Below are 22,500 nucleotides of genomic sequence, written 5' to 3'. Positions count from 1 at the left end.
GATCCTGGGTAATGAAGATACTTATCTTGATGTCGAAAATATTACCTCTCAATTCAAAGACTGTACAATTAAAACAAATTGATCAAATTGCTTTTGTACCTAATCTGCTCCTATACTTTATTGATACATTATGCAACTATTGACGTATTTACCAGTTATGCTTCTCCTTATAATTTAATAATGTCTAACTCTTATTATTATTTTTTCTTTATTTAATGATGAAACAAAGTACGTTGATGATTGACCCACCTCGAATAGCAAATCTGCTACCTGCGGGTCAACATGAACTTTCCTTAATTTTGGTAATGATAAAATAAAATAAAGGCGTGTAAAAAGTGTGTAAGTGCAATAAATGTAAATGATAACTTTAGGAGGCAAGTTGGAATATCGTGGAGACCATCAGCCTTGCCCACACGGATATAGTTCATAACTTTGCGCAGCTTTTTGAACCTGCTGTACTCGATTTCACTTTCCTGGATGTTATGGCAGTACACCAAGATTTGTCTTGGGGGTTTTCATCAGCTGCTCAATGTCATAACTGAGAGCCACCTTGGTGACGAAGTGTTTCGATAATGCGGCGTTGATACCCGTAACGTTTCTCCGTACTGCTCTTCTCTACCGTGCATCGTGAACACTAAATTTGTTAATCGTTGTGAATTGTTGTGAATTGTCAAGAAAAGAGTAAAACGCAAATGCCTGTCACCTTGGATGAACAAAGAGATCAGGCATCTTATACACCTGAGAGACCAGTTTAAATCACGTGCGAAATCAAATATTCTCGCCAGGTCATTGTATAAGAATTTACGCAACCAAGGTGGTTAAAAAGATCGCGAATGCTAAGGCAGCATGAGAAATGAGATCATGGAAAACATGAACAATTCGAAGAAACTGTGGAAAATACTTAAGCAAGTTGCTCCAACCAAGCCAAGACCAACCAATTTTTCTTTTACTGAAGTGAATGGTCCGCAAATCAGTAACCCTGTGGGAATTTCAAATGCTTTCAACGAACATTTTATCAAACATTCAACATACCAATATCTCTGCCCCACACTGCATAGACTCAAATGAAAAAAGATGCACGTCTTGTAAACTCTATTAAGTCCCACATTAGCGAAGCAGCCGTGTTCCACATCCCGCCAATAAGCACACAGCAAGTCATCGAGGACCTTAAGAGCATCCGCCAAAATAGCAAAGCAACTGGTCTCGATGGTATTGGAATAAAACCATTAGAGCTGGCATTAAATGCTATTACCCATATTTACAACTCAAGTATCGCAAGCGGTACTTTTCCAATTAATTTTAAACGAGCCAAACTAAACCCTGTTTATAAGAAGGACTCACGACAGAAATAATTATCACCCAATCTCAATCTTGCCAATTATCTCTTAACCTAATCGTATCTCGGGTACCTCACTTCAACAATCTTATTCATAGAAACCAGTGGGCTTATCGACCACATCATTCGTGTGAAACTGCGCTCTTGAACCTCACCGATAACTGGCCTGAAGCCCCGTTTACACGAGCAATTTTTGGGACAACTTTTATGTGACAATTTTTATTTGCTCGTGTAGACGAGGGAAATTGGCCAATTTTTATGTGACAAATACATTTGCTGAAAGGCTGGCGTGTTAGCTTTTATGTGACAAATAAAAATTGTCATACACGGAAAATTGCTCGTGTAGACGACTCGTCACATAAAATGTGGCAAATATTGCGTGGTGGTGCCCAATCTTCCATTGAGAACGCGATCAAAATGGCAGCCTCCACGTCGACTAGCGATGCTTCCAGTAGAGGAATTTATTGGCCAGATCGAGTAATGACTTTGTTGCTAGAGGCCGTCAGAGAAAAGGAGAGTCTCTGGAACACCAATCGCGAGGCATACAAGAACCGAAACGTGAAAAAAGTACAGTACAAGGAAGTACTGCAGTTGGTAAAAGAAGAATTGCCAGACGTTGATTTCGTGCCTCGCCTTTAGGTGTCCAAAGTCATTACTGGCTCACAAAACTTCAAACTGTTGACAATTATTTGCTGTGCCATCTACTCTATCAAATATATTTGTCACATAAAAATTGTTACATAGAAATTGTTCGTATAAACGGGGCTTAAGGCTATGGAGTCTAGAAAGCTTGTGGATTCAGTGCTGCTGGATCTAAGCAAGGCGTTTGACCTTGTAGAGCATGATGGTAAATCATACCTTAGTGATCGAACACAACGCTGCTGCATTAATGGCTCACTGTCTGATGCACTGGTGCTGGCCCGAGGAGTTCCGCAAGGGTCAATTTTGGGCCCAATACTATTCTCTCCGTACATCAACGACCTTCCAATTGGAATCTCCAACTCAATGGTCGACATATATGCAGATGACACTACCATATGGGAGACTAACAGTGACTCGTTGCTTATTCACCGTGGTCTTCAAGACAGCCTTGACATGCAGAACTAGTAGATGGCTATCTCTAAATAAGATGGTTCCGAAAACGAAAAAGACTAAACATTTGATCATAGGAACTGTACAAAAACTGTTGCACTCTGGTAATCCATCTCTTGATCTATCTCTTTGTGGCATTCCGATTGAAGTAGCCAAGGGAGCTTTCAGGCGTTAAGATAGACAAACATTTGAACTGGGATAATCATATCGATTTCCTAACTGATAAATTAAATTCTAGAATTTGCTTGCTTAAGAGAGCTAAGACATGTCTTAATCATCGACTAAGAAATCTATTATACAATCCATTAATTCGGCCGTTATTTGAATATTGTTGCACAGTGTGGGGAAACACCAAAAATGAAAATTTTGGAGAGCATGCGTGAGCCCAACAAGGTCGGACGTGCATGGTTTCTGAGCGGAGCTTAAGTTCCCTTCTTTTATAATATTTCCTTGGTATTTTTGACCTTAATCACATCTTGGAGTGATGCTATGTGGTGCCAGTTTCAATCAACAAAATTAGTGGGAAAAATAAAAGGGGAGAAAGAGGTTCATTGGAAGAAGAAGATAACGTTTCGAAACGATGTAATATGGCGGATAGTGTCGGGGAGGCACCAAAAGCTGCAGCCACTCAGCCCGAACTAAACCTAACTGACATCAAGGAGTTGCTAGTTGACATCCAAATTACAGTTGCAACGATTCTCAGAGAAAACCAAGAAATGAAGCAAGAAATCCTAGAGCTGAAATCCGCCCTAAAAGTCAATCAATGGGAAACGGAGAAGCTTATAAAACGCAAATTACCAAAGCCGACAAAGCAAACGACACGTTGAGGGACGAGCTTAACCACGTAAGAATGAAGCTAAATGATCAGATTGAAGAAATGAATAAATTGGATGAAAAACATGACGACCTGGAGCAATAATCACGTAAAACTCGTTGGAAATTTTGGGCGTACCTGAAGACGCGTACACGTCGACTGACGAGGTTGTTATCCAAATCGGAGAAGCCACAAACGTCGGTATCAAACCGGAAGTCATAGAAATATCACACAAACTCAAAAGAAAAACCACTAAACTTGTAATTGTCAAATTCGTGAGTCACAAGGTAAACTCTCTTCTCTATAAAGCGAGAACCAAGCTTAAAAAGCTGAACTTATTCTTAAGTGCATAAATTACACCAGCATAAATGTTCGGTAATTTCATTAAATGTAAGAGGTCTCGGAGATACGGTTAAGAGAAGGAGCATTTTCACGTATTTGAAAGATCAGGAGGCCAATTTCTATTTTTTACAAGAAACGTAAGCGACGAAGCCGTTTGGAGAAATGAATGGCGAGACGAAATTTACTTTTATCACGGGACTTCTCTTCTTAGCAAAGGTGTTTGCATTTTGATTAATCCAGCGGTAAAAGAAAAAGTGACCTTCACATCCAGTGACGCGGACGGTAGAATCGACAAACCAGAAATTACAACTCTTATTGTGGGGGGTGATTGGAATTGTACACTATCAAAGAAAGACAAAAAGGGTGGTTCCCCTTGGAGGCCAACTGTACATAGGAATTTGGTAAATATCACAATGGATACCCTTGACCTTGTCCACATACAAAGAACTCGTTATCCGAATGTCAATAAGTTTTCGTACAGGTCTAAAACGCTGGGTGTGAAATCAAGGATAGACTTTTCAATATCCAAACACTTGACAAAATTTGTTAAAAAAGTGGACATCCAAACCTCAATAGCCCCTGATCACAACACAATATTACTATCATTGTTGGAAATTTAATAATTCTTTGTTAGAGGACAAGGAATACACAACCGGAATTCTAGAATTATATCCTCACCTTCGCGAAAAATATCATGATGTAAATGAACAGCAGCTCTTTGGGAACTGATTAAAATGGAAATAAAAAGCACAACCATTTCGTTCTCCAAGGGAAAAGCACGGGCGATCCGTACGTACATACATACATACATACATACATACATACATACATAACTTTATTTAGTAAAGCAGGTCAAGAGGAAAAAAAGCAACTTTACAGCTGATGTGGACCTACTGTAAGCATGAAGCGGAGATCGGTTAGGTTAGGTCTATTTAGGTTGGTTCTAGTCTAGTTAGGTCTACTTAGAGTTAGGGTAGGTCTCGGTTAGGTTAGGTTAGGTCTCGGTTAGGTCTCGAATCCTGGCTCGGATCCTAGCTCGGATCCTGGCTCGAATCCTGGCTCGGATCATAGCTCGGATCCTGGCTCGGACCCTTGCTCGGATCCTGGTTCGAATCCTGGCACGGATCCTGGCTTTATTCTTAGTTTATCTCATAGCCAGAACCTTGATAACATTGACGGAATTCTTAAACAATATGATGACCTCAAAAAGGAACTTCAGCATCAGTATGAAAATAAAGCTGCAATCTTCAGGTCTAAATGCCGCTGGGTAGAAAAGGGCGAAAACGCTACAAAATATTTCGTTAATTTAGAAAAAAGGAACTATTATAATAGAAAAACCATAAACGAAATTAAATTGGAAAATGACGAAACAACTGCTGATGAGACTCAAATTCTGTCAATGATCCAAACGTATTATAGTAATTTGTACAATTCTCAAGTAGAAATAATGCACAGGACAGCTTTGAAATATTTACCGAAAGCATGGAAATTCCCAAATTACACGATGCAGATAAAGATGTTTTAGACGGTCCTTTGACTTACGAAGAATGTAAAAAATCATTGGAGACATTTGGAAACTGGAAATCGCCAGGCGAGGACGGTTTTACGGTAGAATTTTATAAGTATTTCTTTGATCTCGTAGGTGCAGATCTATTAGCAAGCCTTAATAGAGCATATGAGCTTGGAAGGTTATCGGTCTCTCAGCGTAGGGGCAATATTAATTACGCTTTTACCGAAAGACGACGTTGAATTATTGCTTTTACAGAATTGGCGTCCCATCACTATACTAAATGAGGATAATAAAATTGCATCCAAGGCCTTCGCAAGGCGAAATGAACCAATGCTCACAAAGCTCGTACGTCCGGACCAAACGGACTTCATAAAAGGATGATATATTGGAGAAAATGTAAGATTAATAAGTGGATATTATGAAGCAAACTCGGGTGAACAATACTCCAGGTATATTAATATCAGTTGATTTTAAGGAAGCTTTTGACTCCCTAGAATGGTCTTGTATTCAAAGTACTCTCAAAAAATTCAATTTTGGTGACAGCTTAAGAAAATGGATAGAGATTTTCTACATGGACATAGAAAGCGCAGCTTTGAACAACGGCTTTGCAACGGACTGGTTTAAGCACTGTAGAGGAGTTAGACAAGGATGTCCACTCTCGCCATATCTGTTCATCTTAACAGCAGAAATACTATCTAACAAAATAAAACAAAACTCGACTATTAAAGGAATCAGAATTTTTGGCTCAGAGATCAAACTAAGCCAATTTGCAGCTGATACCAACTTATTCTGTGCTGATGTGGCTTCCGCTGGACATACCTTGGAAACTATCTGAACTATGAACACTTTTGGGAATTTCTCCGGGTTAGTGCTCAACGTAGAGAAAACAAAAGCATTTTGGCTTGGGAAATGGTTGAATAATAAAACCAAACCGCTAGGGATGAAATGGATGAACACTCCCACCAAATTATTAGGAATCTATGTTTCCTATGATGAAAAAGGTAACAACCAGAGGAACTTTAATTTAAAAGTACAAAAACTACAGACCAATAAACCTTATTCACGATGGCCGCCATGTTGGATTTGCTATTATCATGCAAATTAGCAACACACTTGTGAGGGGGCAAACAACACAAGTTCGAGAGCTTATAACGAACATCTTAGCCACACAGAAGATTTGTTTCACGTTCATTGAGTGTTTCTCACCTAAGTAGTAAAATAGAATGACTACACAAGTTACTTCGATGTCTTTTTAGTGAAAAATTAGCAGATAACCATGTAGAAAGTCAAAATGTCGGAGGAAATCAAAAATATAAAATTATTATAAAAGGTACTTCATTCTAAATTCTAAAATGTACTTTTAGCAATGTTATTTCAATATTTTGACGAGCCGATTTTCCCTAATTTGCCTTTTTTCCAATGTTTGCCCCCCAGCATAACACATGGCTAATTTGCATGACAATTTTAAAACCAACATGGCGGCTATAGTGAATAAGGCCTATTTAGACATTTGGAAATCGAGAGGATTAACGCTCTATGGAAAAGTATTAATAATTAAATCTTTGGGGTTGTCTAGCTTAATATACTCAATTTCCAATGTTAACGTCCCTAACGAAATATTGTCAATGGTAAAAGATAAAATTGTATCGTAAATACTTTTGTTCTTGGGCCATCGTAGTTTGATCAAAAATAAGACACAAACAGCAGTGATAAGCATATTGAACTTTTTCATTTTGATAATGACTTGACGTTTCGTATGTGCTCTACATACATTTTCAAAAGTAACCGTTGAAATTTAAAACAGCTATTTATATATAACAAATCGGATGAGGGGACTGGAACCTAGATTAAGCAAATACTTAACAGTAAAATATATAATAATAATAATTATAATAATAATAAAAACAGAAAAGATTAATAAAGCATCAGCTTTTCACTTCCGACGTTGACGTTGAAAGCTGGCTCAAGTTCTTGAATAAAGAAGGTCTCTTTTATTTTACAATGATAGTCAGTTTTGCCCTTCGCTAAAATATCAAAATGATCCCACTTGATGTTATGTCCAGTGGCCTTGACGTGGTCAGCAATGGCTGAAGTATTGTCATTTTTAGCTAGGGCCTTAAAATGTTCGGTTTTTCTATCGTGAAGCCGCCGTTTAGTTTTACCGATGTAAAAACCATTACAATCCCAACAATTTGCTCTGTAAATAACTCTGGATTGTTGTGAACGATTAATACGGTCCTTGTAAGGAAAGAAAGATTTTATACATCGAGTGCTCTGAAAAACAATCTTAAGGTTAACACAAGAGTAGAATTTGTACACACAAGATTTCAGGCGTTTAGCGACTTGGTTGCTTTGCAAACCTAAGTAGGGAAGTAGGATAACAATATCTTTCTTAGGAACTGTAGACACTGGATCGCTATGCTGATGTTGTCTGTTTTTGTTCAAAACATCGTTGATATGATAGTTGATTATGCCTTGTGGGTAGCCGTTCTGAAGAAGGAGTTTTCGAAGATCAATGAGGGCAGATTGTAGCAAGGAACCAGATGAACAAAGACGGTAGTAGCGATAAGTGAGGGAACGGATGAGGTTTATTTTGTATTTTCGTGGAGTGAAGGAATCCCATTTCGTGTAGAGACCTGTGAAAGTTTTCTTTCGGTAGATGGATGTCGTGAAAGCGTTGTTTTGATTACGTGTGACAAGAATGTCCAAAAACGGAATTGCATTGTTATGTTCAAATTCAATGGTGAATTTAATATTGCGATGACAGCCGTTCAAATAGTGCAAAAAGTCATTTGCACTGTCTTTGTTGTGGAACATGGTGAATGTGTCATCAACGTAACGATTCCAAAATAAAGGACTAACTTTGGCGTTCAGCAACCACTTTTCTTCAAAAGCACACATAAAAATGTTGGCTAAGACAGGGCCCAATGGTGAACCCATGGCAACACCATCGATTTGGTCGTAGTATTTACCATCAAAAAGAAAGTGGCTCTTCTTGGTGGCAAATTCCAATAGCTTGCGTAAAACATCTCTGGGTAAAGCCGGAGGATCAGCAAGAGAATACAATTTGTCTAGACAAATTGTATTCTCTTGCTGATCCTCCGGCTTTACCCAGGGATGTTTTACGCAAGCTATTGGAATTTGCCACCAAGAAGAGCCACTTTCTTTTTGATGGTAAATACTACGACCAAATCGATGGTGTTGCCATGGGTTCACCATTGGGCCCTGTCTTAGCCAACATTTTTATGTGTGCTTTTGAAGAAAAGTGGTTGCTGAACGCCAAAGTTAGTCCTTTATTTTGGAATCGTTACGTTGATGACACATTCACCATGTTCCACAACAAAGACAGTGCAAATGACTTTTTGCACTATTTGAACGGCTGTCATCGCAATATTAAATTCACCATTGAATTTGAACATAACAATGCAATTCCGTTTTTGGACATTCTTGTCACACGTAATCAAAACAACGCTTTCACGACATCCATCTACCGAAAGAAAACTTTCACAGGTCTCTACACGAAATGGGATTCCTTCACTCCACGAAAATACAAAATAAACCTCATCCGTTCCCTCACTTATCGCTACTACCGTCTTTGTTCATCTGGTTCCTTGCTACAATCTGCCCTCATTGATCTTCGAAAACTCCTTCTTCAGAACGGCTACCCACAAGGCATAATCAACTATCATATCAACGATGTTTTGAACAAAAACAGACAACATCAGCATAGCGATCCAGTGTCTACAGTTCCTAAGAAAGATATTGTTATCCTACTTCCCTACTTAGGTTTGCAAAGCAACCAAGTCGCTAAACGCCTGAAATCTTGTGTGTACAAATTCTACTCTTGTGTTAACCTTAAGATTGTTTTTCAGAGCACTCGATGTATAAAATCTTTCTTTCCTTACAAGGACCGTATTAATCGTTCACAACAATCCAGAGTTATTTACAGAGCAAATTGTTGGGATTGTAATGGTTTTTACATCGGTAAAACTAAACGGCGGCTTCACGATAGAAAAACCGAACATTTTAAGGCCCTAGCTAAAAATGACAATACTTCAGCCATTGCTGACCACGTCAAGGCCACTGGACATAACATCAAGTGGGATCATTTTGATGTTTTAGCGAAGGGCAAAACTGACTATCATTGTAAAATAAAAGAGACCTTCTTTATTCAAGAACTTGAGCCAGCTTTCAACGTCAACGTCGGAAGTGAAAAGCTGATGCTTTATTAATCTTTTCTGTTTTTATTATTATTATAATTATTATTATTATATATTTTACTGTTAAGTATTTGCTTAATCTAGGTTCCAGTCCCCTCATCCGATTTGTTATATATAAATAGCTGTTTTAAATTTCAACGGTTACTTTTGAAAATGTATGTAGAGCACATACGAAACGTCAAGTCATTATCAAAATGAAAAAGTTCAATATGCTTATCACTGCTGTTTGTGTCTTATTTTTGATCAAAAGATAAAATGTTTCGGTTCCTTTGGGAAAATAAGAAGGACAATATAAAACGCACTAGTATGTATCATAATAATAATAATAATAATAATAATAATGATAACCTTTATTAACCCTCGGCAGTGTTATAGCACAAGTGCTAGTGGGGCCGAGCAACAACTGAAACAAATATTTCAAATTGGACATAACATTGTTAAGAATCCCTACTGACCGGAGGCAAACCAGTTGGCTATTTACAAGCGTGGCCGAGGATTTGAATTCGGGGCTACCGAGAAACAAATCCAGATAGTGGTCAGAGCAGGACTCCAACCCGAGACAGCCGGATTGCGAGTCCGAAACGCTGACCACTCGACCACGCTGCCTCCTACCTCCTGACCTTTCCACAGGAAGCCTACGGATGGTTGACATCGAACTTACAATAAAATCGCTTAGACTTGCGTGAATCAAAAGACTTCTTTTAGAGATAACTGCAATTGGAAAGTAGTACCGGACTACTTTTTTAACAAACATGGAGGCCTTAATTTCCTGCTTTGATGTAACTAACTATGATGTCAAATATTTAACGCACATTCCGACATTCTATAGAGACATACTTACTGTATTTGATGAAATCAACACTCTGTACAATTATGATCAAGGAATCGACACCATCCTCTTTAATAACAAAGACATCTTAGTTGATGGGAAACCGTTATTTATAAGAGAATGGTTTGTCAAGGGTATCCACACGATCCAACAGCTTCTTAATGAAAACGGCCAATACCTAACTTTTCAAGAATCTCAAGCCAAATACCATTGTAACACAAACTTTCTCCAGTTCTATCAAATGTTGAGTGCAATCCCTGTGCGTTTGAAGAACAGGGCGCGAGCCCTAGGGTACAATTCGAGCTTCAATTACGGAGAAAACTGGAACTATTTTTTACTGAACAAAACAAGTCAAATCAATTTTGAAACATATAGGGCAAGAGACTTATCGCCTACTTCTCGTTAAGAAACACCCATCACCCCATACTGGACCGGAAAGATGGGAAAGAGATATTTCAATAGATACTTAGATTTGGACAGATGCTTTTAAAATGACTTCAAAAACATGCAAAGAAAATACGTTGAAAGAATTTCAATTCAAATTTATCCACAGGATTGTTACTACAAAGAAAGAACTTTGCAAGTATAGGATAAGTACAGACAGTGACTGCATCTACTGTGGTGAGCCAGACTCCATAAATCACACCATTATCGACTTCAAATTTACCAAAACCTTCGCATGCAAAGTCATTAATTGGCTTAACACTCAGCATGGTTCCAACTTTCAACCAGATACAAAAGAAATGCTTTTCGCCACCTTTAAGCACCCAACATACATGAAGCCAGTGAGAAAATTCAATTACACCCTCCTTTTCATGAAATTCTATGTGTATGTAAGTGAACTTAACAACAGTTCACTTATAATTATCCAGGTTTGACCCTAATTAAATGCACGCCCGATTTTGACATGCAACACGAAGTGTCCCTTTAAGTCTAATCATTTGCTACCTATTTTCAACAATAAGGTAAGGGTAAAGGTTAGCGTTATTTTTAGCTTTGGGTAAATGCAGCAGTTAATCTCTACTTAAAGAGCAGCATTTGGGGGACACTTTTTGACGTTAATTGTCTGTATTCTGAGACACAAGTGATGTTGAAGTTGGCGAGAAGAGCAAGGGGACACTTTGTGACGCTTATTAAAATCCGCGTGCATCTAATTAGGGTCAAACCTGGACATAAGTGAATTATTGGCCAATATCTCTTTTGTCTAATTTTTATTAATAGGATTTTTGAAAAACTGTTATATTACCGGATGAAGGAATTTATTAACAAAAATTATCTAATGTACTCCTCACAGTATGGCTTTTGCAAATCACATTCCACAGAGCACGCCATACTTGATATTGTCGAAGCAATACTGAGCAATATGGATAAACGTTACTTCTCATGCGGTGTCTTCATTGACCGGAAAAAGGCATTTGACGCGGTCAATCATGAAATATTACTTGATAAATTGAACTTTTGCCGTTTCCGGGGATTGATAAATTATTGGTTTCAATCACATCTAAAAAACAGAATGCAAACAATTCAAATTGGAGAGTATTTATCAACAAAACTTATTTCTCTCCATGGTGTGTCCCAGGGACTGGTCTTAGGACCTCTTCTATTTCTACTTTACATAAATAACATTCACCTAAGTTGAGATAAACTAAAATTTTATCTCTTTGCAGATGAAACTAATATACTTTATGCTGATAAGAATCTCGAGGCGGTCGAACAAACTGTTAACGCAGAGTTAAAGAACGTACATGATTGGTGAACTTCAAATAAGTTGGCATTTTTTTCATTCATCAGAAAAAAATGCATTTTGTCCCTAAAGGAGTATTTTAGATTGTGAAACAAGCAAAAGAGTCAGTTTAGGTCAAAAAAGTTATATCAAATACCTAGGTGTTTTCATCGATCGAAATTATTTTGTCAAAAATATGGAAAAGCCATGTTGATTCTGTTATCATATAGCAATGATTGCGTCCAATGCTTATTTAAACAAAATCTTGGTTCTTCAAAAGCGAGTGCTGCGCTTAGTCTATTTTGCCGATCGAAAAGAATATGCCATCCCTTTATTTGTCAAAGCAAAAATTCTGCCTGTTACTTTCCTACATCATGAAGTTGTAAGCAAGTTAATGTTTGATGTGCACAATCAGAGTGTCCCAATCAACATTGTGAAACTATTTACTAAAACATCACACATTCATACCTACAATAGTCGATCATCCAAGTCGCAGCTACTAAACTGTGGGCAATAAAGAAGACGTTTGAACCTGCTGTACTGTTCTCAGTGTCACTTTCCAGGAAACCGGTCGTTTCGCCTGCAAGTCGTTTCGCCTACAGGTCGATTCCCCTACACACTTAAAGTCGATTCGCCTACGTGCTTCTTTTGCAAACTTTTTAATTAAAGCGCACGTGTAAAAGCCACTGACAGTAAGCAGTTGCACAGCTATCAAAAATCTTAAGATACGACAAGTTAAGATATGAAAAGGTTTTAGGTAATACTCATCACTTGAATAATTTTGTTATTTATAAATTCCAATCATTATTGTATTTGCTGACTGCTCATGTAATTCAGTCATCTTGACTGTGATTTGAGATAATACACGAGATTATCTTATCTTATCTTATCTTATCTTATCTTATCTTAAGTGACTACACTTCACTTAACCAAACACACTGTGATTACTGATTACATGTACTGAGATAAAACACAGCGAATCGACTTCAGTGTAGGCGAAACGACCAACATTTGTCTTGAGGGAATGGCGTCACAACTGAGAGCCACCTTGGTGAAGACATATTTCGATGATGCAGCGTTGATACTCGTAACGTTCCTACGTACTACTCTGCTCTGCGGTGCATTGTGAACACAGACATGCAAGATCAGGGCCCGGTTCCTCGAAAGCCCATTAACTTAATCCAGGATTAGCATAAACTTTTGTTTCACGTTTTGAACTTTTTGGTGAAAGTTTCTTTTGCTTAAGTTTGTTTTTCAAGATTGACGTCTTCTCATTTAAAGTTCTGCCGAAAATCTGCGTTGAACAGCATTTGGGAGTAGAGAAATAAACTGCTTGGTTAATTTTTAATCTTAGATTAGCGTTAATCGGCTTTTGAGGAACTGGGCCCAGTTTACGAAGAACTCTTGACGAGATTCGTGGCCGCCATTGTCGGCCGCCATGTTGTTTTATTGTACGGCTGGTTCTCAGACTCCCTCTTCCTGTTTGAAATGCTCGGCACCACGCTTTCTTGATTTATAAAAATGTGCACGTAAACTTGACATGAATTTTGTTTTCCAAATATAAAAAAGTCGGCTTGATATAGACATGGATGCATTGGTAAGGGAATATCTGGGAAGTTGGTATAAATAAAAAAATTATAATAACTTGATGTAAATATATCGTTTGACATAAATATCTGACAATTTGATATGAATATAAGAAACTTGATTTATAAATGTATAGTTGACACATGAAATTGGCAATCTTGACATTTTGTCACATTTGTGCAAGCATACACCGGACAAAGCTATCCGGCCTTTGAACAACTGCATGGGTGCACATCTTTGATCTTTTTTTTTTATTTTAAAATTAACGGTTCCATGTTTTCTTCAGAAAATAGGGATACAAATAAAAAAAAGGAGAATCGTTTAAAAAATTCTACAAAGAAAATTACTTTATATACTAAAAATCACCATGGTTTAAAAAAAAACAAGAAAATGACATCTCTCTGCTTGAATCTTTCATGAAAGGGATGGTCACAGTGCAAATGTATTTCCTCCTTTTCGTTGTCAGCTGAGAACAGAAAAGGTAAACATCTATGTTTTTAGCCACCTTACCTACTCTGACCACGAAAGAAAAATATGTGGAATAGATGTACACTTCTGTCACTGGTACCCTCCTTCCCAAGTCAACTTGCAAGAAGTAGAAATAATTGCTCCAAGTCTCGAGGTTTCCATCTACTGCAAAGTCAGCTTGAAAAATAGATCTTGAATGAGTTGCTGGCTTTCTAAATGCAAGGTTTCCTTAAATTGAACAGAGATAAAAACATAGCAACGTACTTGGTAATCTGTGACCCTACCTAGGATGACTAATTTGCTTTTTGTTGTTTTGAAAAATTAAGAATGTGACGAATACCTGCTCTAAACAAAGTACAATGTAGCATCTGCTTTAGTCCTTTTGTTGATAATAACTTTGGTCGAACCATTGTCAAATTGCCTAGTAGACTGATACATGCATATCCACAGTAATTTGACAATATTATCATACAATTATGGGGCTCTTCACATGATCCTGGTTGACCGAGATGGATCGGTTTCTGTTTTTTATGGCGACTTTAAGCCCGCTTTCCGAGATGAAACTTTTGAAAAAATTGTGACGCGACCATTCAGGTCTGAAATGTAACGAACAAGCGTGGCGATTTTCTTTGTTTAAGCAACCTCAAATTAATTTTGACTTTACTATAACTATCAAATGAAACCAATCTAAGGTTCATTATCGAAGAAAACAGAAGTAAAAACTCGGTAATGTCCGTTTTATAACGCAAATGTATTGTATTATTTTCTTCCCAGTAGCCGCGATGAAGAGTTCAGAGGATGAAGAGGTCTCGGCCACCGAGCCAACCCGCCCTCTCATGCGAACATATCGAAGATTTTACAAAGGATGCGAAGCAACACCTCGGAAATCAGGCCAGCCCTGGCCAGCCGGGCTCATATGAACAGGCCCTAAACAATAATCATCTAAGATACCTTCTATCAAGCTCTGGGACACTATTTGATTAATTCCCGCTCATTTAATGCTCTCCATATCTCTGGCACAAGGGTATATTTTTAAAGGCGACTTTGCGACTTTCAGATATTAGAAAAAGTTGGTATTAGGAATTCCGGGAATTTCAAGTACATTCTTAGTAAATTATACTCTTGAAAAATTTGTATCATTAAAGTGCTACTGGGACGAAATTATGCCTTTTTCTTGTTTTTTGCTTTTCGGGACCTTAATTGAAGGCGAATAATTACGCCTGCCAAATTTGAATTGGAAATTCCAAATGAAAGTGCGCTTTTTCGATGCATCCTTTTCGTGAACGAGCGTTCGCCATTACTTGTCCCAGTAAGATCCATCGTCGTCATCATATCATCAAAACCAAAGTGCTCTGAGGCGAAGTGACAGCTCCACTCGTGGAAATTATCCTGTTGTGCACGCTCATCCTTTGCAAAACAAAAATTGGCAAATACGCCGTCTTGTCGCTGTGCAGTACAGGACTGCAGCAACAAGTCAAATTTGCGAATTAGAATCTCTTTGCAAACGCCAAAGAGCAATTATGATCTGCCCAAGTTGAAAGCCTTTGTTCGCACTCACAGCTCCAACTTCAACACCATGGGGCTTTTCAAGATCTGCTCAGTTCATCAGGGTAATAAGCATTAATATTTTTGTTACCTTTTTGGGATAGTTGAGGTTAAGAGTACGGAACTTTTAGAGTTAAGTCAAGTACAAGTACGCGAAATATCAACCTCGTTCCCAGTGTCTCCATTGTCGTTGAGAAGGCAAAGACAAAGAGACCCTGGGAACGAGGTTGCGCGAAATATATGTTTTTAAGATAAGTAACGCAAGGGGTGACAGGCCACACTGATTCCCTTCTTGTGTGAAAACATGTATAGAAGCTTTTATTGTTTTGCTCTAACGAGCAGAGGATTTTCCCTTTTTCTAGGAAATAATAGGTGCTTACAAGTAAAGGTTTTTGAATGCAGTTAAAGTAAAAACCAACGGTAACAGCGCGCGACGTTTCGACCGAACTTCTGTCGTTATCCAGCCAAAAGTGAAGATAAAAATTTTTGCGAAAGTTTAAGGACGTTCGCGCCCATTGCTACTGCGCATTTTTTCACGCATGTCACGCATACGTCATGCATCGCAGACCATGAAGGTAAACACGATGCTAAAGGTGCAAACATTTTCCACAAGAATGGAACGTGAAAGCATGTGGCATGCACCTCATGATATCGATATCGAAAACGAGCACGGTGACTCCCCATTTTTTTTGCCTTTTTGGCAAAAGTAGATCATTACCTTTCTGCGTGGCAAGTTTTAAAAACATCTGTACGTGGGAACGTTTTGGGCGCGAACGTCCTTAAGTAAAACAAAGACGTAAAAGTATGAAAAGTATGAAAATGTAAAAAAGGGGTCTTAAAAAACATGCAAGAATAACGTTTTTTTTTTATTTGATAAAAATAATCTCGCTATTCGTCTAAGTATTTCTGCGGAAAAAAAATTTGTCCTGGGTTTTTTTGTTCATTTTTACTAGCATGCCAAAGTTCTCAAAATTTCTCACTTGGAAGAATGGGCACTAGTTGTAGAGTGACGTCATCGAAGGACATCAACATTCGCGTGATGTAGAGAAAGCACAGAATCGTAGGGCACGACAATCATCGATTTGAGAAGAAACTTTTGGTTATATCTGACCGCTGTGTAGCGTACGGCTGTAGCAATAACGCAGACCCCGAAAATGGAATTGGCCTGCATAAAGTTCCGTTTTTTGGAGACGATCGTAAGGAATGTTAAAAGACGGAAGAAATGGATCGACTTTGTACTTCGCAGACGAGCCCATTGGAAACCAACGAGACATTCTAAGATCCGCTCCCTACATTTTAGAAGAGAAGATTTCTTTCTCTCGAAAGTTTATGGCAGACGATCTTGGGCCGTGTGCCTTCGAACCAATTCAGACAAACAACCCTGAATTCGAGCAGATCGACCGTTCGTCTCCGATGTCAGAAAGAACAAGAATTGTGAACTCCTATAATACAACTACAGAGAATCAGGCAAACATAATGCTTCCAATGTAGAACGAATAAGATTGTAATACTCTCATACAGACAGTCAAGCTTGCTGACGAAAGAAACACGGCGGTTTGTTTACATAATTTACCGTAGACAGCACTCCCGCAAAATGATTTTCGGAAACTCATCAAGACTCCGCTTGAACTGCACCGTCTAGTCCAGGGCTTTTAATAGCTTTTGCAGTAGATGGCCGGGCTAATCAATATAAGTGGCGGTCACTCTTATCTTTTACAAGGGTTTGAGTGAAAATCAAGGCAGAGTAGCCAACGGTGAGAGACAACAGACGGCGGTATACCGCCGGTGACCGGATTTTAATGAAACCTCTGCTAGTCTGGCCTGAATTTCTTGCTCTAACCGTTTATTTTCCTCGTTTTCTGCTTCATATTTCTTTAGCAATTCCTTGTCAGCCAAAGGCTCATCAGCATAGGCCATTATATGTCGTCTGAGCTTTCACAACGTGAAGCATACAAGGCGCGTTCGTCTTCGTCATCTTCGTCTTCCACTTCAATGTCGAAATTATACTCAACTTGCCACTGAAACTTCTGATCCGTTAACACTCTCTGAATCTGGGTCGCTAGATTCCATATCTCGTGTTGTTTTCGAGTTTGAGTGCTTTTAAGCACCCTACGCCGTTAAAATAACGTAAAAAAACCTGTCCAAAAAGAGCTTCTCGGTCATATGCTTTGTAAGACGCGGCAAAGCGACTCCTTCGATTAAGTCACGGGAAGGCTCGCCCCAGCTCCCACAAATAGTCGGTCATGGGGCAGAGGTGGTTTAACTTTAAACAACTGTAGAAGGGCGAGGGTTTTATCGATCACATACATTTTTTCGCCAAAAGTGTCATGGAAATTAGGAGGTTTTGATTTGCAAAAAAAAATAATAAAAAATTTGGTTAGTTGCACTTTAAAAATAATTTAAAAACTTTCACACGAATTGAGTCTGACTGAACATTGAGACTTGGTCTCCGTTTATTAATAAAAAAACGTTTCACAAATGAGACAGTCAAATTTGTTCTTGCACTTTTTTAAGATGTTAAAATTCTTTGGTAAGAGCATTGGGCACATAAGAATGTTTTCCAATAGAGGAAGACGCATTTTTGTGCTCGTCTACGCGTTGATGCAAATGCCTCCGCGTGTAACCAGCACAACCTGCATCACACAGGTCACATTTGAATTGATAAACAAGGGATTGTTGGTTGACAATAGACGGCTTGCCTTCCGGCGGTTTCAGATGTTGTTTGATCTTGTGGTTGACAAACGTGGGCTGGATGGTTTCTTGAATTTTCTGGCTCAGATTCAGCCGCTATTGTAAGTGTCGACTCGGAGGCCTAGGAAGAGAAAACACTTGAGAAAACACACTAGTTTATTGGATCCAAAGTGGAAGAGGGACTTGTGACCACGCATGACTACCTAATTTGCACGAATAGAGAACAATGCATGTTACATCACAAACATTCCTACATAAGGTTCACACATGCTCTACATCCCCCTTTGTAAAATAAATCAACACAGACTGTAATAAAACTAAAGAAACAGAACGAAATAAATAAATAAGCACACACTGAAACAAAACGAACGAAACTACTTACCCTAAAAATAATTCGTAGTTCATCAATCCTAATAGTTAATATCTAATCCAGTCCAAGAATAGAACTTAAATGGATTTCTCCAATCAAGTTACTAAATCTTGATATCTGGTATTTGGTTTTGAGATCCGTCCAGACCTAGTAACAACAAGTGGTCTTTGAGCATTGGGACGCTTGGGGCAACTGGAACTAGAAGCATTTGCCGTAAACGTTTTTGATGGAGATTTCACTGGAGTCTCTGGTCTGACAAGGGGTCCTTACAGGAGAATGCCGAGGGACTGGACACTTGGCAGGTGTTACGGGTGGAGACTCAACAGAGAATGAAGGAGAAGCGCCCTGGTTGGTTGCTGCAGGAAAAGCGGGAACATTCTGATTGTTTGCGTCAGGAGGAGCAGGAGCACGTTCTGGAACAGCCTGAAGATGTCTGCGGTTTCTGCGGTACTTTCTCTCTCTCTCCAACATTCACAGTATAGGGCCGCGGGTCTGCAGTGGGTTGTTTCACAATAACAACTTTCTCATAGCCTTTTCTGGTGTGAAGTCTCATAAACCTGCTGAGGATTGAGAGGTGGAAGAGGTTTGGCGCCACGATCGTAAGAGGCCTTTTGCTGCATACGCTCGGATTTGAGGCGCGAGGAACATGTTTGTTGTTGAGCGCCCTGGGAGCAAAGAGCTTCTTAGCAACTGGAAGAAGGTACCTGGTGTTCATCAAACGCTGCACAAGGAAACCAAGAACTTGATCTCGTGGAACATTTCATGAGATTAAGAAGGCCAAGCAGAGGATCTGAACCATCCTTCTTACATTTTTCAAGCAGGTTCTTGGCTTGCTTCACTGCATTCTCAACCAGGCCATTGGACTGTGAAAAGTGAGGGCTACTGGTGACATGATGCAAATTACATTCTTCGGCAAAGCTTCGGTCAGAGTTTTTCTCTGTTCTTGTGTGGGCCCAGTTCCATCAGTAAGGCTAACGCTCACATGGTTCATATGGGATAGAAATCTAGCACTTCACGTTACACTACACTCTCTTCAGTTAATTCTGTTCATCGTACAATCAATTACCAGCATCATGGAGGGCCAGTACAACATATCCTTTGCTCTTCTCTTGGATAGAAAGATAACACATCAAGCTGATCGTCATCCTCTACACCAGGCTCTTCGGTAATGTAGGCTCTTGATAATGCATCCGCTACATGAAGCTCCGTTCCTCTTCTGTAAATGAACTTCAAATTGTACCTCTGAGGCTGTAACAGCATACGTTGTAGACGGGCAGGTATGAAGTATGAAGAGGCTTGTTTACAATTGCCGCATTGGAAGCTTGAGTGTCTGAAGAGGTATTGTTTGGAGCTTTTCCTGACACAGAAGTTGTGTTGTCAATAATTAAGCTATGATTGTCTGTGAAGTTTTAGTTTCAGATTTCCCTGCCCCATTAGTTGTGTAATGCCGCCTTGTCAATCTTGGTTGCCCAGCATAGTTTTTCTTGAAACTTTATCTGAAAGAATTTTTGGGTTGTAAGTTGTAGCTTGGTTTGGGTTGTCAGGGGGTTAGGGTTATAAAATCAGTCGATTCTTGGTTGTCCATAATGTCCAACAGAGTTTCATTTGAAGCATTTTCTGACCCACTTTCTGTCTTGCAAGTTGAAGTGTGCTTGTCCAACAGGATAATGTTTGGGTCTTTCCCTGACACAGTTGTTGTGTAGTCAGTTGAAGCATCCTTCTCAGTAAGGAAAAAGACAAAAGAAGGCTCTGCTCGCAGGCTGCTTGATTGTCTAACAAGTTGCCATTTAGGGCTTTCCCGAAACCAATTGTTTTCATGGCAGTGGCAGCTTTGTTTGATGTTGATTTGCCAGTCTGAGAGCACTGGTGTTTCCTCTTGGATGCAGGTTTTCCATTTGGCTTTGTACTTAGAGGTATTTTATTTTTATGCTTTTCAGAATTTTTCACATGTACAGAGACAATGAATTTCATACAATGTCGAGTATGAGAGAGTAACGAAAAGTAACCTTTACTTTGATCTTGAGCAAAGTCAAGTGGCAATCCTAGGGCAATGTGCTCTGCCTATGTGGCTACAAACACCCCACATTCATCACTGTTGAGCTGCTGTGCAATATCAGATGAAGGAATTACAAAAATTAAAAGTTCCAGTTCTTCAAGGTCCAAGTATTGATCCCATTGATGGAGGCACAACATGTTAGGAAGTTATTGACTCTAGAAAATGCCATTTTTGCACCAGCGCCATCACACAGAGAATCCAGATAGACTGAAAAGTTCTCTTCCAGGTTCACAACAACTAGGGGACCAGTGCCTGCCATGGTTGAATGGTGCAAGAATGACCTCTGCATGAATGTTGAATATTTGGATAGAGTTGATGAAACTTGTACTTCAGATATTTTTCTCTGGAGAGTGTTGCCATTCTTAAAAACATGTCTGAGTTGAGAGTAGGTACTTTGTTACCGGTTGCAGTGGTCTTCTCCGCATTGATAAGAAGAATGTTAGACAGCCAAAAACCTTCCTCTTCTTGCCTGGGCAAAAGTCTATAATGGTCGCCACCTTCCCAGCCACATGTTCTGGAGTGTTTTGGGATGGTATGTTCCATGGTTTCAATCAGTTTGGCTTGCTCTTTCTCTGATTCACATATTAGTGTATACTGAAGACCTGGGTAATCTTTTGCTGTTCCCTTTTTTTTTTCTTCTACAATTTATTCACAGGACGAACACTTACACTACTTGGAGTACTAACATTAAACTACTTATACTTACACTTGTCTATTTATACCTGCACAAGTCACAGTACATAAGAGCAAAATACAAAACATAACAATATGTGCCTAATAACACTGCACTATCACTAACAATCCATTTTACATTACAATATTGCTTATTTACATTACATTTTTAATGGACAAGCTGAAATTAACTAAATTGAAAGTTTGCCCATTTTTCCCCCAAAAATTCCATCTTTTTATCGATATGTCTCCATCTTTTGCTTTTCTACACAGGTCTGGATTTCTTATATCACACCATGGCTCCTTCATGGGGGGGGCGCTTCCATGTTGGACTTGGATTGTTTCGTGGCTTTGTAAACTCACAGGCTGCTGCTCAGTGTCACTTCGTATTGAGAAAGAACTTATTCCTTTTCAAGAGACTTCCACCATCGGGTCATCAGAAAAATCTCTTTCATACACTGTAGAACAGCAGGTAGGCTTTTTCATTGATAGCTTCAATTGTACTACACCTTTTGATGTGAGTGTCATCTGCAAAGTAGCAAGACCAAGTTCTCTTCATATAACACACATAGTGGCCAGAGAAAAGCTTGTTGTCAGTGTGCACCACCACAGCAACAAGCTTGTAGGACACTCGTGAGATTTCAGTTGACTGGCACTTGTCAGGGGTTTGTATCTCACAGAGCTGCACCATGTCATCATATTTCACCATGTTCTGGTCCGGAGCTTCTTACCATTGGAACTGAATCGTATTTATTGTACAGTGATTATTTTCCACTGAATTTATCAATTATTTAGATTAATCTGTAAGCCAAAGTCTTTTTGTTCTTTAAATTACTCATTCAGCACCTGTCATAAACAGTTTAGATTGCATTTACAAGACTAGTACATGTTGTCTTTCCCTGCCTTGCATTGAGAGTATGTAATGTGTTTAATAGTCATTTAGCACTTCAGTCATCAAGTCCCCAGTACTGATGCTAATCATGTATGCTGTATTTCTTGTACATGTAGGTCATCACACAGAACATACCTTTACAATGAAGAGGAAGAAGGGTTTCCATTGTAGAGAATGCAACTCACATTGTTGCATGTCAAGCATACATGTAGTTCAAGTTTGACTTCTCAGATTGAAGAAAAACATTTTTAGAAATGACAGATCACTATGCTGGGGTACGTATGAAACCACTGTTTTGGTATTCACTGGTTTTGTAACCCAGCTCACAGCAAAATTCTTCACAAATACTCAGC

At 38.9% G+C, this 22,500-nt stretch overlaps 1 protein-coding gene and 1 long non-coding RNA gene across 2 annotated transcripts in view; both read right to left on the bottom strand.

Moving 5' to 3' along the window:
• The window catches only part of LOC138003125 (uncharacterized), a 315,129-nt gene that overhangs the window by 190,051 nt on the left and 102,578 nt on the right, over positions 1 to 22,500 (bottom strand). The window lies entirely within an intron of this gene.
• Positions 1 to 22,500, bottom strand: part of LOC138004427 (uncharacterized) — a 137,591-nt gene that overhangs the window by 46,585 nt on the left and 68,506 nt on the right. The window contains exon 6 of the mRNA XM_068850934.1: positions 13,964 to 14,149. Coding sequence (XP_068707035.1) covers positions 13,964 to 14,149 — 186 coding nt within the window. The remainder of the gene's footprint in view (positions 1 to 13,963; positions 14,150 to 22,500) is intronic.

The sequence above is a fragment of the Montipora foliosa genome, chromosome 5, assembly GCF_036669935.1.
Source record: "Montipora foliosa isolate CH-2021 chromosome 5, ASM3666993v2, whole genome shotgun sequence".
In the NCBI taxonomy this organism is placed as follows: domain Eukaryota; kingdom Metazoa; phylum Cnidaria; class Anthozoa; order Scleractinia; family Acroporidae; genus Montipora; species Montipora foliosa.
This window is presented reverse-complemented; position numbering and strand designations above follow the sequence as displayed.